At 45.3% G+C, this 24,806-nt stretch overlaps 1 protein-coding gene across 2 annotated transcripts in view; it reads left to right on the top strand.

Annotated features, from left to right (window-relative positions):
• The window catches only part of LOC112228410 (unconventional myosin-VIIa-like), an 85,392-nt gene that overhangs the window by 38,039 nt on the left and 22,547 nt on the right, over positions 1-24,806 (top strand). The window contains exons 16-36 of one of the 2 annotated variants that reach the window (XM_042309026.1): positions 2,121-2,227; positions 4,702-4,839; positions 5,041-5,199; positions 5,375-5,467; positions 5,640-5,734; positions 6,164-6,248; positions 6,501-6,719; positions 7,069-7,266; positions 7,512-7,631; positions 7,953-8,159; positions 17,079-17,258; positions 18,007-18,105; positions 18,443-18,570; positions 18,906-19,032; positions 19,297-19,416; positions 19,803-19,976; positions 20,125-20,352; positions 20,672-20,842; positions 21,215-21,332; positions 21,478-21,604; positions 23,785-23,972. In XM_042309026.1, the coding sequence (XP_042164960.1) occupies positions 2,121-2,227; positions 4,702-4,839; positions 5,041-5,199; positions 5,375-5,467; positions 5,640-5,734; positions 6,164-6,248; positions 6,501-6,719; positions 7,069-7,266; positions 7,512-7,631; positions 7,953-8,159; positions 17,079-17,258; positions 18,007-18,105; positions 18,443-18,570; positions 18,906-19,032; positions 19,297-19,416; positions 19,803-19,976; positions 20,125-20,352; positions 20,672-20,842; positions 21,215-21,332; positions 21,478-21,604; positions 23,785-23,972 (3,081 nt within the window). The remainder of the gene's footprint in view (positions 1-2,120; positions 2,228-4,701; positions 4,840-5,040; positions 5,200-5,374; positions 5,468-5,639; positions 5,735-6,163; positions 6,249-6,500; positions 6,720-7,068; positions 7,267-7,511; positions 7,632-7,952; positions 8,160-17,078; positions 17,259-18,006; positions 18,106-18,442; positions 18,571-18,905; positions 19,033-19,296; positions 19,417-19,802; positions 19,977-20,124; positions 20,353-20,671; positions 20,843-21,214; positions 21,333-21,477; positions 21,605-23,784; positions 23,973-24,806) is intronic. The other variant, XM_042309027.1, reaches the window with a different exon arrangement.

Genomic DNA, 24,806 nt, shown 5'->3' with positions numbered 1-24,806 from the left:
CTGGCAGGGTTAACCCATAGCCCCTACACCATAGATAGAATCTGTCAGGTGTAACCCCTACACCATAGATAGGATCTGTCAGGTGTAACCCCTACACCATAGACAGGATCTGGCAGGAGGAACCCATAGCCCCTACACCATAGATCAGGATCTGTCAGGTGTAACCCATAGCCCCTACACCATAGGTAGGATCTGTCAGGTGTAACCCCTACACCATAGATAGGATCTGTCAGGTGTAACCCCTACACCATAGACAGGATCTGGCAGGTGTAACCCCTACACCATAGATAGAATCTGGCAGGTGTAACCCCTACACCATAGATAGGATCTGGCAGGAGGAACCCATAGCCCCTACACCATAGATAGGATCTGTCAGGTGTAACCCCTACACCATAGATAGGATCTGTCAGGTGTAACCCCTACACCATAGATAGGATCTGGCAGGAGGAACCCATAGCCCCTACACCATAGATAGGATCTGTCAGGTGTAACCCATAGCCCCTACACCATTGGGTAGGATCTGTCAGGTGTAACCCATAGCCCCTACACCATAGATAGGATCTGTCAGGTGTAACCCATAGCCCCTACACCATGGATAGGATCTGTCAGGTGTAACCCATAGCCCCTACACCATAGAAAGGATCTGTCAGGTGTAACCCATAGCCCCTACACCATAGATAGGATCTGTCAGGTGTAACCCATAGCCCCTACACCATAGAAAGGATCTGTCAGGTGTAACCCATAGCCCCTACACCATAGATAGGATCTGTCAGGTGTAACCCATAGCCCCTACACCATGGATAGGATCTGTCAGGTGTAACCCATAGCCCCTACACCATAGAAAGGATCTGTCAGGTGTAACCCATAGCCCCTACACCATAGATAGGATCTGTCAGGTGTAACCCATAGCCCCTACACCATAGAAAGGATCTGTCAGGTGTAACCCATAGCCCCTACACCATTGATAGGATCTGTCAGGAGGAACTCCTAGCCCCTACACCATAGATAGGATCTGGCAGGGTTAACCCATAGCCCCTACACCATAGATAGGATCTGTCAGGTGTAACCCCTACACCAGAGATAGGATCTGTCAGGTGTAACCCCTACACCATAGATAGGATCTGGCAGGAGGAACCCATAGCCCCTACACCATAGATAGGATCTGTCAGGTGTAACCCATAGCCCCTACACCATAGGTAGGATCTGTCAGGTGTAACCCATAGCCCCTACACCATAGATAGGATCTGTCAGGTGTAACCCATAGCCCCTACACCATAGATAGGATCTGTCAGGTGTAACCCATAGCCCCTACACCATAGAAAGGATCTGTCAGGTGTAACCCATAGCCCCTACACCATAGATAGGATCTGGCAGGTGTAACCCATAGCCCCTACACCATAGATAGGATCTGGCAGGAGGAACTCCTAGCCCCTACACCATAGAAAAGATCTGCCAGGTGTGACCCCTACACCATAGATAGGATCTGTCAGGAGGAACTCCTAGCCCCTACACCATAGAAAATATCTGATCTGGGATCTGGCAGGAGGAACTCCTAGCCCCTACACCATAGAAAAGATCTGCCAGGTGTGACCCCTACACCATAGATAGGATCTGGCAGGAGGAACTCCTAGCCCCTACACCATAGAAAGGATCTGGCAGGAGGAACTCCTAGCCCCTACACCATAGATATGATCTGGCAGGAGGAACTCCTAGCCCCTACACCATAGAAAGGATCTGCCAGGTGTAACCCATAGCACCTACACCATAGATAGGATCTGTCAGGAGGAACTCCTAGCCCCTACACCATAGAAAGGATCTGCCAGGTGTCACCCATAGCCCCTATACCATAGAAAGGATATGCCAGGTGTAACCCATAGCCCCTATACCATAGAAAGTATATGCCAGGTGTAACCCATAGCCCCTATACCATAGAAAGGATATGCAGGTGTAACCCATAGCCCCTATACCATAGAAAGGATATGCCAGGTGTAAGCAATGTGGTAATAGCTCCCCCTCGCCCTCCGATAGACTCCATGTAGTTTCTCCACAACTGCATAGGTAAGGGGTCGGACTAAGGGTTGTTTTGGAATTGGGCATTACTGACTCCTGTGTTCTTTCAGGCTTCTTGGAGAAGAATCGTGACAGCCTCCATACTGACATCATCCAGCTGGTACATTCCTCCAAGAACAAGTTCATCAAGCAGATCTTCCAGGCTGATGTCGCCATGGTGAGAGATAACGTGTCTGGTGGTCGCATAGTGATGATGTTATGATGACTCCTTCAATGTATTTTCCCCACTCACTCCGCCAGGCTGTGTCCACTAAGCAAGAGGGAGAAAGGCTAAGAATAGGCCATGAAAGCAAATGGTGGAATTCCAGACAAGGTTTCGACCATATAATACAATAACTAGAATGTGCCTCCCCAGTCAAGTCAATGTGTCTGTAGTGGTTAGACCGGTGGCCATTTTATAAGTCTACTCACTTCTTTCTCGATGGTAATGACATATTTTGTGGCCCATAGTCAGGGGCTTCCTGTTTCCCAGTGATGATGTCATCAAGCGATCACTCTCGATTCTTTCTCTTCTTTACTATTCTTCTTTCACATACTGTAGCATTAGGCATGGCTAATACCACCACTCCCTTCTCTTCGTCTCTCAATCTTCCTCTGTCATTCTCTCCATTTCTCTCTTTGTGGTTGTGTTCTATGGTTCTGTCTGGCCTCAGTTTCTTTGTGGCTATCTGCCGCCCACCACTCCTCCTCCAAAGGTAAACAACGGACATTCCTACTGTGGTAAAACCCAGATCCCACTGCTGCCACCAATGTCAAACCTTATGTAGCTTGTGCTTACCCCAAAACCCCCTCCATCCATCCATCCTCTGTGGAACTCAAACCTTTCTGTCCCTCTTTCTTTTCAGTCTTCACCCCAGTGGTACTAATATTAAAACAGTGATTCTCAAATATTTTATCCTGTGGCCACCTCATTTGACACTGCGACCAAGCATGAACTGGCCAAATCCTGGTCCTGACCGACTATTTGAGAAACACTGTTATTTAAAGTGGCATTTAGAGTTTACACCTACATTTAAACAATCTGTAGGATTCCCTGCTGTAAAATTTTCATTTAAATGTATGGTATACTGTATACAGTACTCATTCAAGGGTTTTTCTTTATTTTTTACATTGTAGAATAAAGGTGAAGACATGAAATAACACATATGGAATCATGTAGTAACCAAAAAAAGTGTTAAACAAATCAAAATATATTTTATATTTGAGATTCTTCAAAGTAGCCACCCTTTACTTTGATGACAGCTTTGCACACTCTTGGCATTCTCTCAACCAGCTTCATGAGGTAGTCATCCTGGAATACATTTCAATTAACAGGTGTGCCTTCTTAAAAGTTCATTTGTGGAATTTCTGTCCTTCTTAATATATTTGAGCCAATCAGTTGTGTTGTGACAAGGTAGGGTTGGTATACAGAAGATAGCCTTATTTGGTAAAGACCAAGTCCATATTATGGCAAGAACAGGACAAATAAGCAAAGAGAAACAACAGTCCATCATTACTTTAAGACATGAAGGTCAGTCAATGTGGGAAAATTTCAAGAAATTAGAATTTTTCTTCAAGTGGAGTCGCAAAAACCATCAAGCACTATGATGAAGCTGGCTTTCATGGGGACCGCCACAGGAAAAGAGGACCCAGAGTTACCTCTGCTGCAGAGGATAAATTCATTAGAGTTACCTTCATCTCAGATTGCAGCCCAAATATATTATTTCCAGAGTTCAAGTAACAGACACATATCAACATCAACTGTTCAGAGGAGACTGTGTGAATCAGGCCTTCATGGTCAAATTGCTGCAGAGAAACCACTACAAAAGGACACCAATAATAAGAAGAGACTTGCTTGGGCTAAGAAACACGAGCAATGGACATTAGACCGGTGGAAATCTGTGGGGGAAGATGGGAAGATGGGCGACACCTGGAGGGGGGTGGAGAGAAGCACAAAGACAGGTGAAACAGATCAGGGTGTGACAGGAGGAGGAGGTGTGATGGTGTGGGGGTGCTTTGCTGGTGACACTGTCAGTGATTTATTTAGAATTCAAGGCACACTTAACCAGCATGGCTACCACAGCATTGTGCAGCAATACGCCATCCCATCTGGCTTGCGCTTAGTGGGACTTTCATTTGTTTTTCAACAGGACAATGACCCAAAACACACCTCCAGGCTGTGTAAGGGCTATTTGAACAAGAAGGAGAGTGATGAAGTGCTGAAGTAGACGACCTGGCTTCCATAATCCCCCGACCTCAACCCAATTGAGATGGTTTGGGATGATTTGGACCACAGAGTGAAGGAAAAGCAGCCAACAAGTGCTCAGCATATGTGGGAACTCCTTCAAGACTGTTGGAAAAGTATTCATCATGAAGCTGGTTGAGAGAATGCCAAGAGTGTGCAAAGCTTTCATCAAGGCAAATGGAGGCTACTTTGAAGAATCTCAAATATAAAATATATTTTGATTTGTTTTTGGTTACTACATGATTCCATATGTGTTATTTCATAGTTTTGATGTCTTCACTATTATTCTACAATTTAGAAAATAGTACAAATAAAGACGAACCTTGAATGAGTAGGTGTGTCCAAACTTTTGACTGGTACTGTAAATGTGTGTGTGTGTGTGTGCGTGTTCGTGTGTGTTTTGGCAGGGTGTGGAGACCAGGAAGCGTTCCCCTACTCTGAGCAGCCAGTTCAAGCGTTCTCTGGAGCTGCTGATGAGAACCCTTAATGCGTGTCAGCCTTTCTTCGTCCGCTGCATCAAACCCAACGAGCTCAAGAAACCCATGGTGAGTCCAACCTGAGGAACATACTAGCATGAAATATTGTGTTTATGTGTGCATGTGCTTGTGTGTACATGCCTGTGTGTGTACATGCCTGTTTATCTGTGTGTGTGTTTGCATCCATGGTTGTGTGTGTCACAATGTTCGTTTACCATTCTCTTACGGCTGTTCACTTTGTTAACTCTGCCCGTCTGTCTGTCCATCTAGCTGTTTGACAGGGAGCTGTGTGTGCGTCAGCTGAGGTACTCTGGGATGATGGAGACCATTCGTATCAGGCGCGCCGGTTACCCCATCAGATACACCTTCGGAGAGTTTGTAGACCGCTACCGTGTTCTCATGCCCGGAGTCAAACCTGCAAACAGACAGGTGAGCAGAGCTGGACCCTGTTCATTAGGCACCAAACAAAATAAACCAGACTGAAACAGGGAGGGCCTCCTGGACTTGTCCAATAAGAAAATGATATTACTATGTTATGTTACTCTTCTTCAGGATGGCTATTGGTTGAGAGATGTGTCATTGAACCCCCACTGTTTTCTCATAGGAGGACCTGAGAGGGACATGTCAGAAGATAGTGGAGGCAGTTCTTGGACGAGATGATGACTGGCAGATTGGGAAGACCAAGATCTTTCTCAAGGTGTCTGGATTTTATAGATTGCAAATCGACATGCTTATCTGGTTGATAAACAACATATTTTCACCTACATTATTACACAAATTACATATTACGATAAAACAATGCTCTCTCTCTTGCCTCTCACCCCTATCCTCTCTCTCTATGTCGCTCCTCCCCTCCCTCTCTATTTCAGGACCACCATGACATGCAGCTGGAGATAGAGAGGGACAAGGCCATCACCGACAAGGTCATCCTTATTCAAAAGGCTGTAAGAGGAATGAAGGAGAGGTGAGGAAGAAGGGGAGAGAGGGGAGGGTTGAGAGTGAAGGGTATAGAGAGACAGAGGGAGAGGAGGAGAGGGGAGAGATGGAGGGGTGGGGGACAAGGGGGAAAGGACAGAGGCGGGGAGTGAGGGAGGAGGAGAAGAAGAGGGGAACAATGGAGGAACAGAGGGTGAGGAGGGGGAGAGGGGACAGGCGGTGGGGGTGGAGAGCAGAAGTGGTGAAGTGAAGGATCCTCTTCAAGTTTATTTTGTTTATCCATATTTTATGGACTTAAAAAAATATATATATATTCCTAATTGTTCTAATTCAGATACTGCCGTTGAATTGACTGGACATGTTAATGCACATCTGTATGTTGTGGTTGAGCACTACAGAATGCTATCATATGTTTTTATATGCACCTCTCCCTCTCTCACCCCTGTGTGTTTTCCAGGACTAACTTCCTGAGGGTGAGGAGGTCAGTGACACTCATTCAGAAAACATGGCGTGGCTATCGGTGCAGGAAGGACTACAGTGCAGTGAGTTCCTCTATCTCCATGGTTACTGACATTTCACAATCATCCATTTCCTGGACGGTTCACTTGGACGTATCCCTGGCCAGGAATGACATTCATTCCCTCATCGGACGTTCCTTAAAAGCATGTTCCATAGTTGCTGAGTTATGTGTTGTAGTTATGTTGCTATAACATTATTGTTGTGTTATATTGGTGTAGTTATGTTGTTAGAACATTATATTTGTGTTATATTGGTGTTTGGTGTCTCCTATCCAGATGAGGGTGGGCTTCCTGCGCCTCCAAGCCCTCTATAGGTCAAGGAAACTCTTTGTCACCTACCGATTGGCCAAAACGCGAGTCACCCAAATACAGGCCCGTTGCCGTGGTTTCATGGTGAGGCGGTCCTTTTGGCGGCAGCTGCATGCGGTGATCACCATCCAGGCATATGCCCGGGGCATGATCGCACGGAGGGTTACCCAGAGACTCAGGGCAGAGGTAAGATATTACACTACTCACATGCATACTCATACACACAAAGGTAGACACACACACAGCAAATCAACAGGGCTAAAGTAAGGCAGGAGGGGCAAAATATAAGACTCATACTGTATGTCCTGTAGTGTAACAGCAGAAACTGACTGAAAACACACAGATATCTTTAGGTTATTGTACTTTCATGGACTCAAGGCTATTTTATCTAAGCTCCTTTGCTTCTGCTTTTTCAATTTACTGAATATTTTGTTACCTGTTTACTTCCTGTTACATTACTTTGACATCTAGGAATATTTCAAAACATTTCACAGATATTGTAAGTAATTAAACAACTCTCTTGCCCCTTTCTCAGCACCGGCGGCGTCAAGAAGCAGAGGGCCAGCGTCTGGCTGAGGAGGAGCGCCTGATGAATCAGATGACGGCGCGGCGGGCGCGGGCTGAGGCCGAGAGGAGTCACCAGGAGCGCCTGGCCGAGCTGACCCGTCAGGAGGAGCAGAGGGAGAAGGAGGCACGGGAGGAGGCACGACGGAAGAAGGAGCTGGTGGAACAGGTATCTGAAGCAGCTAATTGGTTACTTAGAGGTGAATCTTAACTTCTACTTTAGACTAATGTTCACTTATTCATGCATTGGTGTCAATGAGCCAAAATGGACTGTAATGTGACAATGACCATATACGTGGCAAGACAGCACAAACAGGTCAATCTGGGACCAGGCTACACATACTGGAGCAACCTTGTGTTATATGTTTGATATTGTCCATTGTTTGTGTTAATAACTCAACCTCAACCCAACAGGTGGAGCGGGAGAGGCAGCAACCAGTGGACCACTCAGACATGGTGGACCAGATGTTTGGCTTCCTGGGGAACACAGGGGCACTGCCCAACCTGGAGGGACAGGGGCCGGCCGGCTTCGAGGTGAGTAGGGGTGTAGATGTAAGGTGTGTGTGTGTGTGTGCCTTGGTGTATAGGCTATGTCTGTGTGTGTGCGTGGGTGGGTGGGTGCACCTGCCTGTCTGCCTGCCTGCCTCCAAGCATGCCTCTGTGTCTCTGTGCCTGCTTCCCTCCCTCCATGCATGCCTCTGTGCCTGCTTCCCTCCCTCCGTGCATGACTCTGTGCCTGCTTCCCTCCCTCCGTGCATGTCTCTGTGCCTGCTTCCCTCCCTCCGTGCATGTCTCTGTGCCTGCTTCCCTCCCTCCGTGCATGCCTCTGTGCCTGCTTACATGGGTGTGTTATAGGACCTGGAGGTGGCTCCGCGGGCCGAGGGGGAGGAGGAAGACTTGGACGAGACTCTCCCTCTGCCTGACGATGAGGAAGAAGACCTGTCGGAGTACAAGTTCTCTAAGTTTGCCGCCACCTACTTCCAGGGCACCACCACGCACACCTATGTGCGGCGCCCGCTCAAACAGCCGCTGCTCTTCCACGAGGACGAGGGCGACCAGCTGGTGAGTTGACCTAACTTTTGACCTATCGTGTGTTTTCACCGTTGGGGTCCTACAGCTTTTCACATGAGCCTGAGTCATGAGTTTCTCATTCAACATTAACACAACCCCACAAAAGCCACCCCCTTACAAATTAATGATTAATATCCCCCAGAATTAGCATGTTTTACATTTCCTGCACAAATCTTCATGGAGTTACACAATCAATTTCAGACACTTTTAGATAAGTTAACTTTCTGGGACAAAATACAATCTGAGATCTACCGCTCAGATTCTTTTGAAACATGACCTAAAAAACGTAAACCCATGAAACATTAACCAATTAAAAACTGTTCTGTAGCAATGAGGTTTGAGCATTAGGCTATAGGACTAATACATAATCACTGCGTGTTGGCTTTGCTTGAATTGCCCTGCCAATGTTGTTGTTCCAGACCATTTTGATATGATATTTGAAATGATATCACAACATATACACACAAATCTAAGTGAAGAAATGGAATTAAGAATATATAAATATTTGGACGAGCAATGTCAGAGCGGCATAGACTAAGATGCAGTAGAATAGGACAGAATACAGTATATACATATGAGATGAGCTTTTCAAGATATGTTAACATTATTAAAGTGAGATTATTAATGTGACTAATGTTCCATTTATTAAAGTGGCCAATGGTTTCAAGTCTGTGTGTATAGGCAGCAGCCTCTCTGTGCTAGTGATGGCTATTTAACAGTCTGATGGCCAAGAGATAGAAGCTGTTTTTCAGTCTCTCGGGTCCCAGCTATGATGCACCTGTACTGACCTCACCTTCTGGATGATAGCGGGGTGAACAGGCAGTGGCTTGGGTGGTTGTTGTCCTTGATGATCTTTATAGCCTTCCTGTGACACCGGGTGCTGTAGGTTTCTTGGAGGGCAGGTAGTTTTCCCCCGGTGAAGAGTTGTGCAGACTGCACCACCCTCTGGAGAGCCCTGCGGTTGTGGGCTGTGCAGTTGCCATACCAGGTGGACTACAGCCCAACAGAATGCTCTCAATTGTGCATCTGTAAAGATTTGTGAGTATTTTAGGTGACAAGCTGAATTTCTTCAGCCTCCTGAGGTTCTTCACCACACTGTCTGTGTGGGTGGACCATTTCAGTTTGTACGGGTTTGTGTACGCCAAGGAACAACTTCTTGTGACTAGCAATCCCAGATCCGGGAGCGTAATCATAGCCTCAAACGAATTAGCATAACGCAGCAGACATAAATCTTCCTAGAAAATGTTCCTATTCATGAAAATCACAAATGAAATATATTGAGACACAGCTTAGCCTTTTGTTAATCACACTGTCATCTCAGATTTTCAAAATATGCGTTACAGCCAAAGCTAGACAAGCATTTGTGTAAATTTATCATGGCATAATGCTATGCTAGGCTCTGCTGGCAGCAGGCAACATTTTCACGAATATAAGAAAAGCAATCAAATTACATCATTTACCTTTGAAGAACTTTGGATGTTTTCACTCAGGAGACTCCCAGTTAGATAGCATATGTTCCTTTTTTCCAAAAAGATTATTTTTGTCGGCGAAATAGCTCCCGTTTGTTCATCATGCTTGGCTGAGAAATCGACCGGAAAATGCTATCACTACAACGCCAAACTTTTTTCCAAATTAGCTCAATAATATCGACAGAAACATGGCAAACGCTGTTTAGAATCAATCCTCAAGGTGTTTTTAACATATATATTCGATAATATATCCATCGAGGCAATTGGTTTCTCATAAGAAGCGATTGGAAAAATGGCTACCTCAGTATTTTACGCAAGATTTTCTGCGGGAGACATCAGGTGACCACTTGCTAAATGTGGTCCCTTATGGCTATTCTTCAACAGAAATGCGTAAAAAGACGTCACAATGCTGTAGACACCTTGGGGAATACGTAGAAAACGTAAGCTCATTTGTAGCTCATTCACAGCCATATAAGGAGTCATTGGCATGAGGCGGTTTCAAAAAATGCGGCACATCCTGATTGGATTTTTATCAGGGTTTCGCCTGTAGCATCAGTTCTGTTGCACTCACAGACAATATCTTATATTGCAGTTTTGGAAACGTTAGAGTGTTTTCTATCCAAAGCTGTCAATTATATGCATAGTCGAGCATCTTTTCGTGACAAAATATCTTGTTTAAAACGGGAACGTTTTTCATCCAAAAATTAAAATATCGCCCCCCTAGTTGTAAAAAAAATTCCACCTTCTCCACTGCTGTCCCGTTGATGTGGATAGGGAGTGCTCCCTCTGCTGTTTCCTGAAGTCCACGATCATCTCCTTTGTTTTGTTGACGTTGAGTGAGAGGTTGTTTTCCCAGAGCCCGCACCTCCTCCCTATAGGCTGTCTCGCTGTTGTTGGTAATCCAGCCTACTGCTGCTGTGTCATCTGCAATCTTGATGATTGAGTTGGAGGCGGGCTTGGCCACAAATTCATGGGTGAACAGGAAGTACAGGAGGGGGCTGAGCACGCACCCTTGTGGACCCCCAGTGTTGAGGAACAGCGAAGTGGAGGTATTGTTTCCTACCTTCACCACCTGGGGGCAGTCCGTCAGGATGTCCAGGACCCAATTGCACGGGGCGAGGTTAGGACCCAGGGCCTCGAGCTTAATGATGAGCTTGGAGGGCACTATGGTGTTGAATGGTGAGCTGTAGTCAATGATCAGAATTCTTACATAGGTATTCCTCTTGTCCAGATGGGATAGGGCAGTGTGCTGTGTGATGGCGATTACATCATCTGTGGACCTGTTTGGGCTTTAAGCGAATTGAAGTGGGTCTAGGGTGGCATGTAAGGTGATATGATCCTTGAATAGTCTCTCAAAGCATTTCATGATGACAGAAGTGTGCAAGCAACAATGGTGGCCATCTTGAAGCATGTGGGGACAGCAGACTGGGATAGGGAGCGATTGTATATGTCCGTAAAAACACCAGCCAGCTGGTCTGCTGATGCTCTGAGGATGCGGCTAGGGATGCCGTCTAGACAGGCAGCCTTGCAAGGGTTAACACGTTTAAATGTCTTACTCACGTCGGCCTCAGAGAAGGAGAGCCCACATTCCTTAGTAGCGGGCTGCGTCAGTGGCACTGTGTTATCCTCAAAGCGGGCAAAGAAGGTGTTTAGCTTGTCCGGAAGCAAGACTTCGGTGTCCGTGACGTGGCTGGTTTTCCTTTTGTAGTCCGGGATTGCCACATACGTCTTGTGTCTGAGCCGTTGAATTGCAACTCCACTTTGTCTCTATACTGACGTTTTGCCTGTTTGATCACACTTGTAATAGATCATGTGTTGTATTACTTGTGAGGCACAGCAGAGTGAGCATAATAATTCACTTTTTTTTACTGGACTGATAGCCTGCATCTGATGGTCAGTCTGAGGGGAGGGAGCAGCGTGAGGCCGCCTCTAACCTGACTCACCTTCCCTCCTCTTTCCCTCCCTCTGCTGAGAAAAGGGGACACAGTCTTCCAGCTGGTGGCACTGCATTATTTCAGACTCATTCATGTTGTTACTCCTATGATCAGAGAAAGGTAAATATTCCTTGATTTTAAAAAAAAGACACAACCTGCAAATAATAACATCGCAAGCTTATTGAAACCCTGCAATACTGGTTGTTGCAGCCAGTGTGAGTGTAAGTAGGGAGAAAGTGCATTTTATGGCTTATAAAAGTGTTGAACAAGGTATTGACAGTGCTGAATAACAACTTGAACATGAACTTACTTAAAAACAACAGCTCTTTGCTGTGTTCGTTTAGTCTCTCTCTAGTCATGGTTTTGAAATCTTAAATGATCACTTTGGTGTGCATTCGAGGATTATTTTTACAGCCTATGATAGGGATGTCAAACTCAATCCATGGAGGATCTAGTGTCTGCAGGTTTTTGTTTTTTCCTTTTAATTAAGTCCTAGAAAACCAGATGTGGGGAGTTACTAACTAATTAGTGACCTTAATTCATCAATCAAGTACATGGGAGGAGCAAAAACCTGCAGACACTCGGCCCTCCGTGGAATGAGTTTTACAAGTGGTCTATGGCGCTTGGAATCTGTGTAGTCACGGTGATCTAAGCCATCTTATTGTCTAGTGATAGGCCTATAAATGCACTTTGATTTGCTCTATGGGCCTGCCGGATAGACAGAGTTCTAGCTTCAGACATATGAAATGGTTGAAAATGGGAACACTTTGCATTCCCGGTGCTAGAGCTGCTTAAACAAGTGCACCTACCACCAACAGTGCAAAACAAATAAAGAAAAATAAGAACGCAAGGCTTTATCGTTGGGTTTTTTACAGAAATGTTTGGTGATCGACTAGGAATGCCTTTGAGATCGATCAACCGCTTGGTGACCACTGTTTAAGATGATTTGGGCGGGAAAGAAGTGGAGGGCGCTCAACCAATGTGAGTCGAGGTGCGACCAAAGAATTAGATTATCATTGAAATGCGCAACACTTGCTCACCTTTAAAAACTCATAGTTTTATTTAAAGTGGAACTGACAGCGTTTTTAGCAACATTAAATCTTATTCAAATACACCCCCAGAAAGATGACCTTGTTTTACATTTTCTGACAAGCCAGCACTTGTCAGAAAATTCATAGAATGTTTGGGAATGATGTAGAGGAAGGCATTTGTGAAAATTCTGTAGCAATATAGAGTGGGTAAGCAGCCGTGCTTTTGGACAATTAATAGAAACTGCAGTAATTAACATTTTATAAAAACATCAGTCTTGTCCAGGACCAGAGTCTATGCAGACCGGTGCCATAGCCAATCAGAGCTACAGTAGGCCGATATGCTAATAAGCCATTTGCCACACAGGCCTGCCATCATTCACTTTAAACTGGACTGTGTTTTTACAGGCAGTAGCAACAGCACGACTTTAGAATGCATTCGCCAAAAGACACAAAATACACCTGAATGGATTTCTGCAGACATTTGGGAACTTCACAGTCCTATTGTTCAAACAATCATGAAAAGGTAGGCTCTCTCTCCCTCAGTTGCCTAATCACATCAAAAAGATCAACAACTAAGGCTATCCAACGAGGGAACATTAAATAAACCCTCTCAAACCTCTCAAACTTTTTCAGCTAGTTGGCCGTCAAAATTGCACTGAGAAAAGATGGGGAATAGTAGCCGACTCATCCTTCTGCAGCTTGCCTGATAATGCATGCTTGACTCAACTCACATTTTGACAACTGAATGGGAACCTGCCTGCCCGCACATTTGATCAATGCAAAATACATTTGATTGACAACTAAGAGATATGCTAACTGTGGATAAATCGTTCAAGTTCAGCATAGCTAGCTAGCTAGGAAAGAGATTCACATTTCTTGCTAACTAACCAAATGACACCTGCATCTTTAGCTGTAGCCTACCAAAAAGCTATTTGAGGGGGAAAAGTTGGTCACTCACCCACTCCTCCAATGACATCATGATATCCTCCCAGCAGCTAGCTTGCTAACATTAGCTACCAGCAGCTAGCTAGCTAACATTAGGCTCCGTGTTTTTAGCATGCTAAATAGAGAGCTAACTACATAAATAGATACGCTAGCCCAGGGGTGTCAAACTCAATCAGAGCACGGGCCATATAAAAAAAACACATAGGCCAGACATACAAAATAACACGCAACTGCGACGCAAACTGGCCATTGTTCTGTTAGAAAAAATATAGCCCTTTATAATGTCCGCCTACATAGGATTCTGTGTATAGCATGTTAACATATTAAAACAAAATAAGATATTTGTCCAGCCTTTGTCCAGCTGCTATGCTAGTGTATGCGATGCGAAATGGCTAGGTAGTTAGCGGTGGTGCGCGCTGGTAATGTTTCAATCGGTGATGTCACTCGATCTGAGACCTTGAAGTAGTGGTTCCCCTTGTGGCTTTTGTGGAGCGATGGGTAACGATGCTTTGAGGGTGACTGTTGATGTGTGCAGAGCGTCCCTGGTTCACGCCCGGGGCGAGGGGACGGACGTAAAGTCTATACTGTTACACTTGCAGATGTGCATAATATGCTGTGACCCTGATCAGAAGTATTTAGTAACTCCAAATAGCTTTAGGTTGTTATACCATTTAAACCTAAAACATATTTGACCTTTTTCTGCACATCAAATCAAATCAAATGGTATTGGTCACATACACATGGTTAGCAGATGTTATTGGTCACATACACATGGTTAGCAGATGTTATTGGTCACATACACATGGTTAGCAGATGTTATTGCGAGTGCAGCAAAATGCTTATGCTTCTAAATCCAACAGTGCAGCAGTATCTAACAGGTATATCTAACAATTCCACAACAAAACCTAATGCACACAATCTAGTAAAGGAATGGGATAAGAATATATAAATATAAAATATATGGATGAGTAGTTACAGAGCAGCTAAAATGCAACACATAGTATAGAATAGATAGTGTAGTGTACATGTAGCCTTGTTCATTCTGGGTTGTGTACTTTTAATTAGGACGCTGCCACAACTGAAGGTCTGCTAGTTTAATTATTTTTATTTGCCCTGCACACGAAGAGACAACACACATTCAGGCACCTTGCTAGACGAAGGTCAGGCAAAAGAAAGCAATAGGGGGGTATGGAAATACAGATAACCCGCGATGGACCAAACAAAAACATACAAAACTTTTACAATCACATGTATGTACAATATTGATATGAAAAAGTGTTCGTACACCAAAGAAAAACATTAGCTATGCAGCTGTAATTAAATTTAAAAAATACTCTGAATTATTATTATTATTATCAAATTATTAACATCCCCTCTTGACCTCGCCTATTTGAATTGGTCCTTGTGTGCAACTTGGTGCATAATCTAGGGGAACAACATCACACTGCTACATACAGTATATACATATGAGATATGTAAACATTCTTGTAGTGCCATTATTAAAGTGACTAGTGTTCCATTTATTAAAGTGGCCAATGATGGTTGTTTAACAATCTATATATCACGGATGACTTGTGTGGTTGAATGCACTCATTTTTTGCACTCGTGTACTCATTTTTTTTGTAATTGAGTAGCCAACCGAGACTACTGCTCCAACCGAGACTACTGCTCCAACCTAGACTACTGCTCCAACCGAGACTACTGCTCCAATCTAGACTACTGCTCCAACCGAGACTACTGCTCCAACCGAGACTACTGCTCCAACCTAGACTACTGCTCCAACCTAGACTACTGCTCCAACCTAGACTACTGCTCCAACCTAGACTACTGCTCCAATCTAGACTACTGCTCCAACGGAGACTACTGCTCCAACCTAGACTACTGCTCCATCCTAGACTACTGCTCCAATCTAGACTACTGCTCCAACCTAGACTACTGCTCCAACCTAGACTACTGCTCCAACCTAGACTACTGCTCCAACCTAGACTACTGCTCCAATCTAAACTACTGCTCCAACCTAGACTACTGCTCCAACCTAGACTACTGCTCCAACCTAGACTACTGCTCCAACCTAGACTACTGCTCCAATCTAGACTACTGCTCCAACCTAGACTACTGCTCCAACCTAGACTACTGCTCCAACCTAGACTACTGCTCCAACCTAGACTACTGCTCCAACCTAGACTACTGCTCCAACCTAGACTACTGCTCCAACCTAGACTACTGCTCCAACCGAGACTACTGCTCCAACCTAGACTACTGCTCCAACCTAGACTACTGCTCCAACCGAGACTACTGCTCCAATGTTGCTTTAGTAGTCCTACATGTTTCTCCTTGCATGTTGTTTTGTTGCAAGTTTTGATTTTTGGTTGTTCATTGTCAAGCTTCAAAAACCGAAGCCAGGCTGCAATATTTTAGTAGCCTAGCTAGGACTGTGGAATGTGTCTGTACACTTTCGCTGCGAGCGCATCAGGCTGTAATTTCATAAAGTAAATGACTCAAATGTGGACTCATTTATACTCGCTTGTGTGTCCTGTTCGGCCGGGAAGCCTTGTGTTTGACACATGTGCACTAGCCTATTAGCCATGTTATGACTGACTTGTGATCATTATCCTTGCTAGTTTGATTGTATTGACATTCCTGGCCTTAGTTACAAGTCATCCATTTTTGTTCAACATATTGAGTCATTGAAACTGAAACAGTGCATCCAGAATGGATGCAGGCAGCAAACAATGCACCAAGCCAAGCCAGTTGTGATTTACAACCTGATAGCAATATTGTTTTAACTACCAAGAAATGTATTGGTGAATTATATTAATCATTAATTGAACTGCGTCCATCTATTCTGCCAACATTGTCTTACTGTATGTCATGGAATTTGAGTCAATATAACCTATTTTTAAAACCTCTTATAAAGTTGGTTTTGAAGCATAAATTAGGCTCCTGAGTTGAGCAGCGGTCTAAGGCACTGCATCTCAGTGCTAGAGGTGTCACTACAGACCCTGGTTCGATCCCGGGCTGTATCACAACTGGCCGTCCCATAGGGCGGCTCACAATTGTCCCAGTGTCGTCCGGGTTAGGGGAGGGTTTGGCCGGGGTAGGCCATCATTGTAAAATAAGAATTTGTTCTTAACTAACTTGCCTAGTTAAATAAAGGTTAAATAAAAAAATGAAAAGTTAAAACGCTGTCACTTCCACTAAAGCTTCACATTTCGTCCCTCAATGGCCTTCTGATGAAGGCCGTTGATGAACAAAACGTCAAGCTTTTTTTTAATACTTCGCTTAAATAAAACTACTTGTTTTTAATGGCCAGCAAGTGTTGAGCCTTTTCCTTTTCAAAGATGATTTGACAGAAAATTAAGAACATGCTAATTTGGGGGATATCAAATTGGTTTTTGGACAAGCATACTAATGTTAGCATGTGACTGCAGCCAGGGAAACAAAACCAAAGATTGCTGTCTGTTTTAGTCGAAAGACTAAAGGAAATCAATATGTAATTTATCAACTTGGGCGAACAACCCCCTCCCTCAGGCCGCGCTGGCAGTGTGGGTCACAGTGCTGAGGTTCATGGGGGACCTGCCCGAGCCCAAGTACCACATCGCCATCATTGACGGCTCTGAGAAAATCCCTGTCATGACCAAGATCTACGAGACGCTGGGCAAGAGGACCTACAAGAGAGAACTACAGGAGCTCCAGACTGTGGAGGGAGAGGTGAGGGAAGGGAGAGAGGGAGGGGAGAGGGAAGAAAGAGGTCCTACAAGAGAGCGCTGCAGGAGCTCCAGACTGTGGAGGGAGAGGTGAGGGGGAGCTCTGGAGTGCCGCTTCCCGTAGGTACAGATCCAGGATCAACTTCCCCTCCCCCAAACCTCGGTGAGAGAGGGGAGTAGAGAGAAGGGAAGGGATAGAATGTAGGTGGGAAGAGCAGGGGAGAAAGGGAGGACCTGAGAGGATGTGGAGTTGAGGAGTAGTAAAATGTGCTTTTGAGGTATTCAGAGTAAAATGGGACAGAGAAGATGTGACTTGGAGGGAGAACGTAATAGGAAGTGTTTGAAGCCTAATTTATACAATAACACAAATACGCAACATAAGAACGCAATTAGCCACGTAAAATGGCGTAGTTGTGTTGCTAATTGCATTCTTTTATTGTGTACTTGTGTAAAGTAAAATTAGGCCTAAGTCAGTGTTTCTCAATCCTGGTCCTGGGGACCTATACAGACCAGACAGACCAGACAGACCAGACAGACAGACAGACAGACAGACAGACAGACAGACAGACAGACAGACAGACAGACAGACAGACAGACAGACAGACAGACAGACAGACAGACAGACAGACAGACAGACAGACAGACAGACAGACAGACAGACAGACAGACAGACAGACAGACAGACAGACAGACAGACAGACAGACAGACAGACAACATAAAGCTCATCTACACCCCTCTCTCCCTCTTACAGAACAGCTCCATTGAAGGTGGTGGTGGGCAGAAGAAGAACAGTGTGAGACACAAGCTGGTCTCTCTCACCCTGAAGAGGAAGTCCAAAATCACTGAAGAGGTTTGTGTCTCATTATAGCGATCATCATAATATACAGTATATTATAATAATATATATCAGTTAGCGGCATCATGCTACCACCAACTGAGCCACACAATCCCAAAAATAGTTGGTTAGACCAACATTTGTCTTACTGCTTATGGATATGCCTATGCTAATATTTGACAGATTATATGGGTCATCTGATTTGTTATAGGATTGTTCAGAATCTCTGGGCACCCCTGTAATTCAAACCCCGATGCCAACTCAGCATTTACCAATACCAATAACATACAGAATGGAAGGAATCACCAATGACATGACTGTTCCCTATTGGCCTCGCCTCCTCCTCCTCTAGGTGACCCGGCGTTTGACTGACGGCGATTACAGCCTACAGGGGAACAGCATGCTGGAGGACCGTCCCACATCCAACCTGGAGAAGCTGCACTTCATCATTGGCAACGGCATCCTAAGGCCCGCCCTCAGGTGACCTACAACCCTTTGACTTATTCTACCAAATACTCAGAAAGACTCTTTCGCTTTCTCAATCTGTCCTCTCCATGCTCCCCTCCTTCATTTATGATCTGAGCTTCCCACCATTTTGTTTTCACCCGTCACAAAAAACGATTTAAGTAATGTTTTGGACTTGTATTCTGAGTCGTATGCTAGTTTGGATATGGGGACACTAAACATCATCAGTATGTGTCCTGGTTCTGACTTACTACTTATGTCCGTGTGATTGGTCCATGTGATTGGCTTGTGGTTTTTGCTGCTCATGATCTGATGGTGGCTGTGATTGGTTGGCTGTTGTCCTTCACCAGAGATGAGATCTACTGTCAGATCTGCAAGCAGCTGACCCAGAACCCGTCAAAGAGTAGCCATGCCCGTGGTTGGATCCTGCTCTCTCTCTGCGCTGGCTGCTTCGCTCCCTCTGAGAAGTTTGTCAAAGTAAGATCTTTGTCTTTTTGATACACATGTGTGCAAACACACACACACATGCACACTTACACACACGCACATACACACACACTTACAAACACACATACACACACCACTCAAATCTCAATTTCTGTTGAATTCGAAGTGGATCCACTGAATATGCCCCAGAATGTCTCATTGATGTTAACTTTACCCCCTGACACTCTCCCCCCTCTCTCCCTCTCTCTCTCCCCTTTCTCTTTCCCCCCTCCACCCTTCCTTTCTTTCCTTCAGTATTTGCGTACATTCATGATCAGTGGTCCGCCGGGCTACGCTCCATACTGCGAGGAGAGGTTGAGGAGGACCTTTGTGAATCGCACCAGGACCCAGCCGCCATCTTGGCTCGAGCTGCAGGTACGCACAGATCTAGGATAACTGAACCAAGGGGGAAGTTCTAAACCTGATTATTAGGGGCAAAACTGACCTTAAATCAGTGTCTAGGCCTCTAGGGGAAGCTTCTTTCCAGTCACGTGTCTGCCGTTATTCCTCTACCATCATATTCTGCTTTCGACTGCTATGACGTCTTGGCCCGAGACCTAAATACAGATAATGCCTTCGGGGAGGGGCACAGATTTTTTGTTAATCAATATCAATTTGCATGCCAGAAAAAGGGTAGTTATTATCAGATATACAGTATAGGTCATTTTTACATACTTTCTATCTCGTATCTTCTATCTTAGACTTTCAAGTGTAGCCTGGAGTTGTTTTTTAATCCAAAATTAATCATCCCTCGCTTTCAGGCCACTAAGTCGAAGAAGCCCATCATGTTACCGGTGACCTTCATGGATGGTACCACTAAGACCCTGCTGACCGACTCAGCCACCACAGCCAGCGAGCTGTGTAATGCCCTGGCAGACAAAATCAGCCTCCAAGACCGCTTCGGTTTCTCCCTCTACATCGCCCTGTTCGATAAGGTACTTGACTGGACCTCACACACACGTATGCATGCAGCCACGCATTCACTCACTCACTCACTCTCGCTCATTCATACATACACACACGGTCACAAACTTGTTTGAGAAGCTATCGAGCCCAATGTCAAATGTCGATCCATCCCCCCAGGTATCCTCATTGGGGAGCAGCAGCGACCATGTGATGGACGCCGTGTCGCAGTGTGAGCAGTACGCCAAGGAGCAGGGAGCCCAGGAGAGGAATGCCCCCTGGCGCCTGTTCTTCAGGAAAGAGATCTTCACTCCCTGGCACAATCCTGGCGAAGACAGCGTGGCCACCAACCTCATCTACCAGCAGACTGTCCGTGGGGTCAAGTTCGGCGAGTACCGCTGCGAGAGGGTTAGTGGGGAATAAGGGCAGAGGGATGAAGGCATGTATGAGGAGAGAGATTAACGTGGGGGTCAGATTTTGGGAATTTCAGAACTATAGTTCTTTTTAGTCTCTTGGTCTATTTTCCACTAGTCCTCTCTTTGTGCTAGGTTGATGAATTACGTGAGAAGGCGTTTTCATGTGATATTCATTTCATCCTGATGTACAATATGAAAGCACATTCATGCCTAATGTTTTTGTAAAATATGAAAGTATTAAAGCTCCTTGCCCTTCTCTCCCACTCCATCTACTCACTCTCCCTCTCTCAATTTCCCTCTCTCTCGCTCAGGATGAGGATCTGGCGGAACTGGCATCTCAGCAGTACTACATAGACTACGGCTCTGGGATTCTCCAGGAGCGCCTCCTCAACCTCATCCCATCCTACATCCCTGACCGCGAAATCAGCTCTGCCAAGACCAATGACAAGTGGGCCCAGCTAGTTGTCGCCGCCCACAAAAAGGTAGGTGTACCCCAAGGATCAGTGTCAGCGCCTTTCACTTTCGGACCCAAAATCAGTTTCAGTGCCTGTCTCGTGCTCTTTATCCTATGAACTATTTATCATTATATTCAGGGATGTAGTGGAGGATAAACAAGCATAAATGCTGTTTCCACAGCTTTGTCTTTAGTGAATACCATTTAAGCATCTACTGAGCAAAATTAGAGTTTCTGAATACGCTTTTATGTTAACCGCCACCCGTCATCTGAATCGGCATTCAGTGTTTACCCACCTTTGTTATTTACCACTACAACTTGACTATATTGTCTTATGAACAGCACACACCCTCACACACACAGTTCTCAAACAGTCTTGCTAACCCCTCCACTCCCCCAGGGAGTCTACACCCAGAAGAGGTTGGACCCTCAGAGGGTGAAGGAAGACGTGGTTGACTTTGCTCGTTTCAAGTGGCCTTTACTCTTCTCACGCTTCTACGAGGCCTTCAAATTTTCAGGTAAGTCTATTGTTGATATTTATGGCCAATGTACTGCAATGGATGTAACACTAATGATATTTCTGAGGAAGACCTGTATCGTATCCATAATATCATGACTAAATGTAGGTTGAAATTACCTCTAAGTCACTTTTGAACCCGTCAGGGCCCAGCCTGCCTAAGAATGACGTCATTGTGGCGGTGAACTGGACCGGGGTCTATTTTGTGGATGAGCAGGAGCAGGTCCTTTTGGAACTCTCTTTCCCAGAGATCACTAATGTGTCCAGTAGCAGGTAATGCTGCTACGATTCCTCTCTCCCAATAGACTGTAGTCATTATTTGTCAATTATAATTAGATATGTTTTCATTCACCTTGTTGTTCATTGATATCTTGTCATTATTTAAAACATAATTCAATACTTTTTATAGTTTTTCCACAGTTGTAATGTACACAGCAACTGAATATATATATATATATTTATTTATTTATTGTGGCAGACCAGGGGGTTTCATCTAGATGTTTACACAGATCAGACATTGACACACCTCAGTTAAAGGTGTTTATTTAAAACAATAAAGAAAAACGAAACAGGTCTCCTCCAGGAGACCTCTTCTGGGTTACTGCCTTCTGGGCTCCGGGGAATGCTGTCTCCTCTGGGGTAGAACGCCGAGCCCCTCAATTATAGCAGACTGTGAGTAAGACTATCTGGTAGCAACCTCTCACTACCTACAACCCTCCTCTGGTTGTTCACCAGGTGCGGTTGGTTCCGGCGCCCCTCGGACCCCGACTTCGGGTCCGTAGACACAAGGTTGGCAACCGCTTGCTTCCGGGCCGCGTGCGACGGTCTGTCCCGCTCTCGTCGGTCACCGGCGTTTGTACGAGCGCTACCACACTCCCAGAATCCAACAGAGTGTGGGGGTCGTGACCAGCGACTTTCACCGGGACCGTGGGTGCTGGTCATTCGCTGTGGGCCCAACAGAAGATGACATAGTTTACTCCTGTGCCCAGCTCATCTTCTGGGCCAGCTGATGGCATCAACTCTTCTCGACCCGGGCAACTCCATGTGAGGTGTCCCCGGGGGCCACACTCAAATCACCTCCTTTGGTCTCCGTCCACCTAAGGTTGACTGCAGCAGGTGGACTCTGCCTCGGCTGTCTCTCTGTGGGTCTGCAGTCCTTTAGCCCGGCTGACTGTCAGATTGGGGAGTACGTGGTGGGGTTGTCCTTTCGTCCCCACTGACGGCTCTCAGACTCGGCCTCTGTCCCCTTCAGCAGGGCCTCAGTATTCTGGTGCATCGCTACGGCTCCCAAGAGGTCGTCCAAGGTCTGGGGCATACGTAGGATTGCCGCCCTCTTCATGTCGTGAGGTAGTGCCCGTAAGAAGCGATCCATGACCACTTTGTCAATAATGGGGAGGGTGGCTACGTTTGTTAGGAGCCATGCCCTGCACAGTAGGTCGCTCATCTGGGCTCGGGGGGAAGCTTCAGCCATGAACCTCCAGTCATGGACCAGTTGGGCCCGATGGGCCAGGCTGTACCCGTAGCGGCTGAGTACCTCCCTCTTGAGACAGTCAGAGTTAGCCGCCTGTTCGGTGTTGAGGTCATAATATGCCTTTTGAGCATCTCCAGACAGGAACGGGGCCAGCAGACTTGCCAACTTCACCTTGGGCCATCCTTCCCGGAGTGCTGTCCATTCGTGCAGAAGTAGGTCTCAATGTCGTCAACCTCCATTAGCTTGATGCGACTCGATCTGCGTTTCTCCTCGCAGCTTGCGTACATTCTTTAGATGCTGTCCTTCCAATGTTGGTTCCTGAATGTCCTGTTGTGCTTGTTGGGCCCAAACAAACTGAGCTATGAACTCATCCATGCTGATACTGCGTAAACGTCAACCCTGGTCTGACCACATTGTCAGATTGCCCGCATTCTCCACCACTTGTGGAAGACCAAGGGGTTTGATCTAGACATTTACACAGATCCGACATGGAGACAAGTGTGATACCTCAGTTTCAAGGGTGTTTATTTAAAACAACAAAGAAAAAGAAAAGAAACAGGTCTCCTCCAGGAGACCTCTTCCGGGTTAGCGCCTTCTGGGCTCGGGGAGTGCTGTCTCCTCCGGGGTGGAACACTGAGCCCCTCAAATATAGCAGACTGTGTGTAAGTCTATCTGGTAGCAACCTCTCACTACCTACAACCCTCCCGTGTGTTGCCCTCCGGGCAGCTTTATGGGCCCCGTACAGCTGGTGAGCAATCAGCCCTTGATTATTCACCAGCCTCAATCAGCCCCAATTAGTCCTGGCTGGAGGACCCGTTGAGACCTGGCACGTCCAGCAGAGGGAGCCACCACCACGTGATGAGTCTCCCCCTGGTGGCTTGTCCGCGGTACACCACAATATATACACATGTAAAGACCTAAATAAGATATAAAATATATATCAAATTATATTTTAATTGTGACATTGTTTTGATATTGTAAGAATCATTTCCCTTGACAGAGGTGGTAAGCTCCAGGGCCAGAGCTTCTCGCTGGCCACCATCAAAGGAGACGAGTACACGTTCACCTCCAATAATGCAGAGGACATACGCGACCTCGTCGTGACCTTCCTGGAGGGCCTCAGGAAGAGGTCAAAGTTTGTGGTGGCGCTGCTGGACTGCCCCAACCCCGGTAAGTAACCTACTGGCTCTTATTAACTTTGTCTTATTAGGTTAATGAACAGGGGCAATGCACATTGGTCCACATTGGCAACACTTTTCAATTAAGAACAGGTAATGTCTTCCAAGTATGGTAAATGACTGTGATCTTGTAGGTGTTTTCTTATACAGACCACCATATGAGAAGAAAATCTGTCATTCTTTATAATGTATGTCTCTTTTTCAAAAAGAGAATGACTCCATTTCATGTTTTATCTTCTAAACCACAGCAGTGAAAAAAGCTATATTAGTTGTGTTGTAATTGTGTGTTGATATTGATGTTTTAGGGTAGAATCTGCTCTAACCCGCTGTATTTTTATATAAATATACAGTACCAGTCAAAAGTTTTAGAACACCTACTAATTCAAAGGCTTTTCTTTATTTTTACTATTTTCTACATTGTAGAATAAAGGTGAAGACATCAAAACTATGAAATAATACATATGGAATCATGTAGTAACCAAAAAAGTGTTAAACGATTCTTCAAAATAGCCACTCTTTGCCTTGATGACAGCTTTGCACACTCTTGGCATTCTCTCAACCAGCTTCATGAGGTAACCTGGAATTCATTTCAATTAACAGGTGTGTCTTCTTAAAAGTTTATTTGTGGAACTTCTTTCCTTCTAAATGCGTTTGAGCCAATCAGTTGTGTTGTGACAAGGTAGGGGGATATTCAGAAGATAGCGCTATTTGGTAAAAGACCATGTCAATATTATGGCAAGAACCGCTTAAATAAGCAAAGAGAAACAACAGTCCATCCTTATTTAAGACATGAAGGTCAATCAATATGGAAAATGTCAAGAACTTT

This window comes from Oncorhynchus tshawytscha, linkage group LG30 (genome assembly GCF_018296145.1).
Source record: "Oncorhynchus tshawytscha isolate Ot180627B linkage group LG30, Otsh_v2.0, whole genome shotgun sequence".
Taxonomy (NCBI): domain Eukaryota; kingdom Metazoa; phylum Chordata; class Actinopteri; order Salmoniformes; family Salmonidae; genus Oncorhynchus; species Oncorhynchus tshawytscha.
The sequence above is the reverse complement of the archived record's forward strand: the minus strand, read 5'-3'. Positions and strand labels throughout refer to the sequence as shown.